This window comes from Apodemus sylvaticus, chromosome 5, assembly GCF_947179515.1.
Source record: "Apodemus sylvaticus chromosome 5, mApoSyl1.1, whole genome shotgun sequence".
In the NCBI taxonomy this organism is placed as follows: Eukaryota; Metazoa; Chordata; class Mammalia; order Rodentia; family Muridae; genus Apodemus; species Apodemus sylvaticus.
The window spans coordinates 51,635,719-51,641,718 of record NC_067476.1 but is presented as its reverse complement, the minus strand read 5'-3'; the positions used below and the strand labels follow the sequence as shown (position 1 = coordinate 51,641,718).

General features: G+C 44.2%; 1 protein-coding gene and 1 pseudogene across 1 annotated transcript in view; one reads left to right on the top strand and one right to left on the bottom strand.

The window, feature by feature from the left end:
• Positions 1 to 584: 584 nt before the first annotated feature.
• LOC127684194 (60S ribosomal protein L27a-like) lies at positions 585 to 987 on the bottom strand (annotated as a pseudogene).
• A 1,515-nt stretch (positions 988 to 2,502) lies between these two features.
• Positions 2,503 to 6,000, top strand: part of Slc25a12 (solute carrier family 25 member 12) — a 95,933-nt gene continuing 92,435 nt past the window's right edge. The window contains exons 1-2 of the mRNA XM_052182684.1: positions 2,503 to 2,857; positions 3,794 to 3,847. Coding sequence (XP_052038644.1) covers positions 2,666 to 2,857; positions 3,794 to 3,847 — 246 coding nt within the window. The 5' untranslated portion in view covers positions 2,503 to 2,665. The remainder of the gene's footprint in view (positions 2,858 to 3,793; positions 3,848 to 6,000) is intronic.

Genomic DNA, 6,000 nt, shown 5'->3' with positions numbered 1-6,000 from the left:
GGTGGATCTCTATGAGTTTGAGGGCACCCTGGCCCACAGAGCAAGTTCCAAGACAGCCAGGGCTACACAGAGAAGCCCTGTCTCAAAACAGCAAACAAACAAAACCCAACCAACTAAACAACAACAACAAAAACCGCACATATGGTTGAGATTCTGGGTAAACAAATCTCTAAGTGTCTGGCTCTGACTGGGTTCTATATTTTCAAATAACACATAGTTATTGATAGATGCAAGTATTCATGGCATGCATATGACTTTATGAATTAAGTAGATTTAATGTTACTACTATAATGACAAGAACCAATAAAATCTCTTTACTTGCTTCCCACTCACAAAACCCACGTCAAGTGCATTAATAAAAAATGTTGGGCTGGAGAGATGGCTCAGTGGTTAAGAGCACTGACTGCCCTTCCAGAGGTCCTGAGTTCAATTCCCAGCAACCACATGGTGGCTCACAACCATCTGTAATGGGATCTGATGCCCTCTTCTGGTGTGTCTGAAGACAGCAACAGTATACTCATACATTAAATGAATAAATCTATTTAAAAAAAAATGTTAGCATTTAATCAACCTCCAGAGTGGCTTTAAGCCACCAGAACACAGTCTCCTCCAACACCCTCAGTCTTCTCTTAAGCTCTTCTGCTGACGAATTCGGTCTTCACGATGCCGGTTGCTTGAGGAGCTTCCCCTTGCTGGATCTAACACCGTGCATGATGGGAGCAGCTCCAGTCTCCTCTTTTGCTGCATAGACCTGTGTCTGCTCGCCGACCAACGTCCACAGTTTATCCAGGTTGACAGTTGGGCAGAAGCTCTGGTTCCTCTTCAAGTGGTAATGCCTCACACCAACTTTCCCAAAGTAACCTGGATGGTATTTGTCAATGTTGATCCTGTGGTGATGCCGGCCTCCAGCATTTCTGCCACCTCACTGCTGCGGCCGTGGCTCACATGGCCCCGGAGTTTCCCGGTCTTCCTCAGTCTGGATGGCATGGCGTTGGCCATTAAGGATCAGTTTTAAACAAGTAAACCATATTTCTTTTAAAAAGACTTATACCCTTGCCTGGTCTCAAAAATATTAAAAAGTGAGCACACAGAGTCTATAACTAGTGGGTAGGAATTCAGGCAATATACTATGACAGCAGGCATCATCAGTTTGTTACAAATTCTCTTGTAATAACCGGGGGATAACCAAATACTGCAACACTTAAGTATGACTGAGCCAAGTGGATATCTACAATATGTAGGATTGCTATTTAGTTTTATAACTTAAAATGGTCAATGATAATGGTCGCAAAGAAGGTCCTTGCGATAAGTAAACTGCTTATACACATATCTCATATGCATATATGTATATTTATATACAGACTTTACAAATAGGACCATGTCTACCACATGGAGGATTTTAGTAAATATTTGGGTAAATATCAATATGTAACCTAATAGGATCTTTTCCACCTTCTTTTTTAACATTTTTTAATTTTATTTACTAAGGTGCACATGCACACCTGCTTAGCTGAAATATGGGAAATAGGAGTTGGTTATCTTTCTACCTTTAATGAGTTCTGAGGGTCCTCAGACTGAGCTATCACCTCGGATCCCTGTTCTCTCTCTCCCCCCTTTCTTCCTCTCTTCCCCTTTCTTATGTCTCCTCTTTTCTTTTAGTTTTTCTTTTCTTTGAAGACACATTTTATGCATCCTAGGCTGGCCTCTAACTCTTTTTTTTTTTTTAAAGATTTATTTATTATAGGTAAGTACACTGTAGCTGTCTTCAGACACACCAGAAGAGGGTGTCAGATCTCATTACGGGTGGTTGTGAGCCATCATGTGGTTGTTGGGATTTGAACTCAGGACCTTCCTAAGAGCAGTCACTTTTAATCACTGAGTCATCTCTCCAGCTCCGGCCTCTAACTCTTATGCAGCCAGGGATGACATTCTGATCGTCCTGCCTTCATTTCCCAAGTATGGGGATTACAGAGGGATACTGCTATGCTGAGATAGAGTTTATGTGCTACTGGGGATGGAACCCAGGGCTTCCTGCATGTTAGTCAGGCACTCCACCAACTTCTTAAGCTGCTCGCCTGGCCCTCACATATCTTAATGGCAAGACTCAGTTTCAGAGACATTATTTTGGCTTAAGGCAGAACTGGGAATTCACTGAAGAAATATTTCCTGTAGAAGTGATAGCCAGCATAGTATCAGATCCAAGATAATTAAAGTTGTCTTCTATGTACATTGCACAAAGGATTTGAGTGGTTAAGAAAGTGAACTGAATCTATCAATAAACTATTAGGGATATCCCAAGAAATGCCAATTCAGGAGCATATTTCTGAAGTTATGTTTACTTAGGTTTTCCCTTTAAAAAACCTAACTAGGTAGTTCCAAATCAATTTTTCTTATCAGTATTTGTCACTGGTTGTCATAAACTCATTATTAATGGGACAAGCTCTCATACGCTTCCAACCTTGCTCAATACAGGCCCCAAGTGTTCCTTTAAGCCCCAAGAGGGAACCGACTTTGGCTGAAGCCGGCGCCCAAAGCCACACCCACTGTCAGGCCTTGGGACTTGGGGCTGGCCCAGAAGAGCCTCTGCTCAAGCAGCGCGTTGGAATCCGGCGGCCGGAGCTCCGGTGTCCCCCGCAAGAGGCGCGACACCCCCGCCGGCTCGCAGATGGATCAACCAAGGCCTCTCTGGTGCGCTCCGCCGAGGCGCTCTAGCTCATTTGCATACAGACGGGCGCGGCGCTGCGACAGGAGGGAGCGCGGGCGCGGCCCCGGGCCGTGGCGCGCGCGCGCCCTGACAGCTCGGCCCAGCTCGCTCACTCGCTCGTTCCCGGCTTCCGAGCACAGCATGGCGGTCAAGGTGACTCCAACTCTCTGCTGCTGCTTTTATTGCATAAGAGACGTTCCAAGGGCCCCGAGTGCAGCCCCCTGCCTCTTTCCATTGCTTTCTTTGCCTGGCTCTTAACCAGTGCGTCCCGGGGCTCTAGATTGCGGGTGGAGAGCTGTGCTGGGTTTGGACCGGAGCGAAGAGGATGCCCGGCTGGGGGAGGGGAAGGAGGAGGGATCGTGAGTTGGAGGGGCTCTTGAGGACCATGTTCGGGAGGAGGAAAAGAGTAGTGTTTTGTCCTAGGTACGTGGGATTGCGAACACAGAATTGGAGAGCATCAGAGAGGGACTGAGAGCCAGCGGTCAGATAAGCCGGGGATACCCAGGGCATCCGCGGTGGGGGAGGGGGTGGGTGTTGTCATTTGAGGCCTCAGTACAGCCCGGGGCATTGGTTGACATTTGCCAGGCAGGTTGCCGGATGTCGAAAGTATCCGTATTGTGGCATCTTAAGGTTTAGGTCGGATGGAGAAAGGGTCGCCAAGATGACGATGTACTGTTTCTGCTTTCCACAAGAAAGGCTGCTAGGCCTGGCTATTTATTTGGCTGTTTTACATCTCCTGTTGCTCCACTCTTGAGGCTCTCTGAATTTGTAGCTTAGTGGTGGCTACTGTATTGCTAGTAGATGTGGAATAAAGTAAAGGATTACTTTGGTTTCCCTTTCCACTTCACAGGAAGTACCGCCTGTAATTTGCTCTATCTTGCATTATTCACACCCTTTTCTCCCACCCCTTAGTCGTAGATCTCTGGTTTGACAGGTGTTATCAGCAATTAAGCTTTGGGGTTGTTTTTAGACTAAATGCCCTTATAAAAGATAAGCGTGTTGTTAGCAGATGTAAACTATAATCTTAAGAGATTGTGTGGTTTCTAGCTAAGCATTAACCAGCCGTCTACCCGCCCCCCCCCCCAACAGGTGCATACAACCAAACGAGGTGATCCTCATGAGCTGAGAAACATATTCCTACAGGTAAGTTAAAGAATTTTACATCAAGGAAAGAATGGAAAGAACATAATTGTTATTCCTCTTCAGGCTCTAACTTTGAGAAGTGTTCTTCTCACAAACATGAGTGGAGGATGTCATTTGTACTTGTTTTGGTTTGTTTTTTGAGACAGATTTTGTTTGTGTAGCCTTGGCTGTCCTGGCACTTGCTCTGTAGACCAGGCTGGCCTGGAACTCAGAGATCTACCTGCCTCTGCCTCCCGAGGGCTGTGATTGGCTCCATACCCGGCTGTGTATACTCTTAGTAAGAGCCGACTGAAAGATTTTCTTTATATTGGGGATTGATATGAGATTTTCCTGGAGTTGCTCTTTTTGTTTGCATGACATAGGATGACTTATAAAGTTTTCCTCCTCATAAATGTCTATGTCATTTGTTGCACAGATAATATTATATGACTATTGTAGTTGTGCTTTCCTCTCCCACTTATTGGTACTATAGATGGGGGTGGGGGTGGGAGGGTTGGTGTAACTTGTTTGCTTTAGATTCTTTTGTAAGGAGGCTGGTGAGATGGCTCAGTGGATAAAGGTGTTTTACCCAGAACCTATATAAATATGGAAGGAGAGAACTAATTACATAAAGTTGTCCTCTGACTTTCATATGTATGTGCATGTGTTATAATAATAAATTATTTAAAAAAAAAGAGGGAGGCAGGAGGGAGGGCTCGGCAACTGTCAGCAACTCCAGTTCCAGGGAATCTGACACCTACTTCTGCCCTCTAAGGGCACCACATGCATGTGGTGCATAGACATACACACATTAAAAAAAGGAAGAGCTGTTGTAAGGATTCACCTTATAATACCTTACTTCCGCTAAACTTTTAGAATCAGTCACCTGACTATGCTTGGTTTTTTGTCTTTGCTTTCTTAAACTCCTAAAGTATTTTACCAAAGGTTGTGTTTTTCTCAGAAAAGCTGCTTTTTGACAATATTCTATTCTGGATGTTGATTCTCTGTAGACTATTAACCTCAGGCGGACTCCTTCTGGGTATTATTTTCCACTGTAAAATGAAAGGTGACCTTCAGGGTTCCTTTCAAAAGTCTATGATTCTATATTAGGAGCAGATCCTAGCACCTGCTGATGAGCCTGAGCTGGAGGGCACTTTCATCTGAGACAGGAAGTTTCCTTAGGCCTGTGGGGAGGAGGCTGCATAGGCGACCACACACGGTGTAGTTTCTGAAAAAAAAAAATTGGTAAAGGCAGGGGTTTAGGTCAGGGATAAAGCATTTCCCTCCCTTGTCTTGGCCCTGGAATTGAGTGTTAGCACCAAAAAAAAAAAAACAAAAAAAACAAAAAAGAATTAGAAAAATGAGAGTTGCCAGGCAGTGGTGGCGCACGCCTGTAATCCCAGCACTCTGGGAGGCAGAGGCAGGCAGATTTCTGAGTTCGAGGCCAGCCTGGTCTACAGAGTGAGTTCCAGGACAGCCAGGGCTACACAGAGAAACCCTGTCTTGAAAAACCAAATCCAAAAAACCAAAAAAAAAAAAAAAAAAAAAAAAAAAGAAAGAAAGAAAGAAAGAAAAATGAGAGTTATTTTTAATTTTTATGTTTTAGATGAAGGCTTTCTATGCAGTACAGCTTACTTTCTTTCCTTCTTTCATTCTTCAGTTCCTCTTTCTTTCTTTATTGGAGACAGGGTGTTACCATGCAACTCTGGCTGGCCTGGAACTATTTATTATACCAGGCTGACTTCAACCTCACAGAGATCTGCCAGGGGTATCCTTGAAAGTGTTTGATCTTTCTATCTCAAGCCTCCTGAGTGCTGGGATTATAAGTGTGTACAACCATGCTTCTTAGGAGCCTTAAGTTTTACAAAGCGTATTAGAAGGATTCTTTCTGGAACAAAACTAATTATAATACAACTGCACCATTTGCGTGTTAAGACCCTTGCTCCTCACAAGTGTTCTTTGGGGTTCACAAAAAATAAATTAGTTTAACCCCTGTTATATGATTAGGGTCAGTTGTTTTGTGGAGAGTTTGTGTAATATAGCTAATTTTATTTTCTGGTTAGGCATGGAAAAAAACAGCTGAGATGCTCTATGATGTGGTGAAAAGTACCCTGTTCCAGAGATCATGAGCAAGTGTGTTCTTCCCACCAAGCTCAAGGATACCCCCAGTGTAG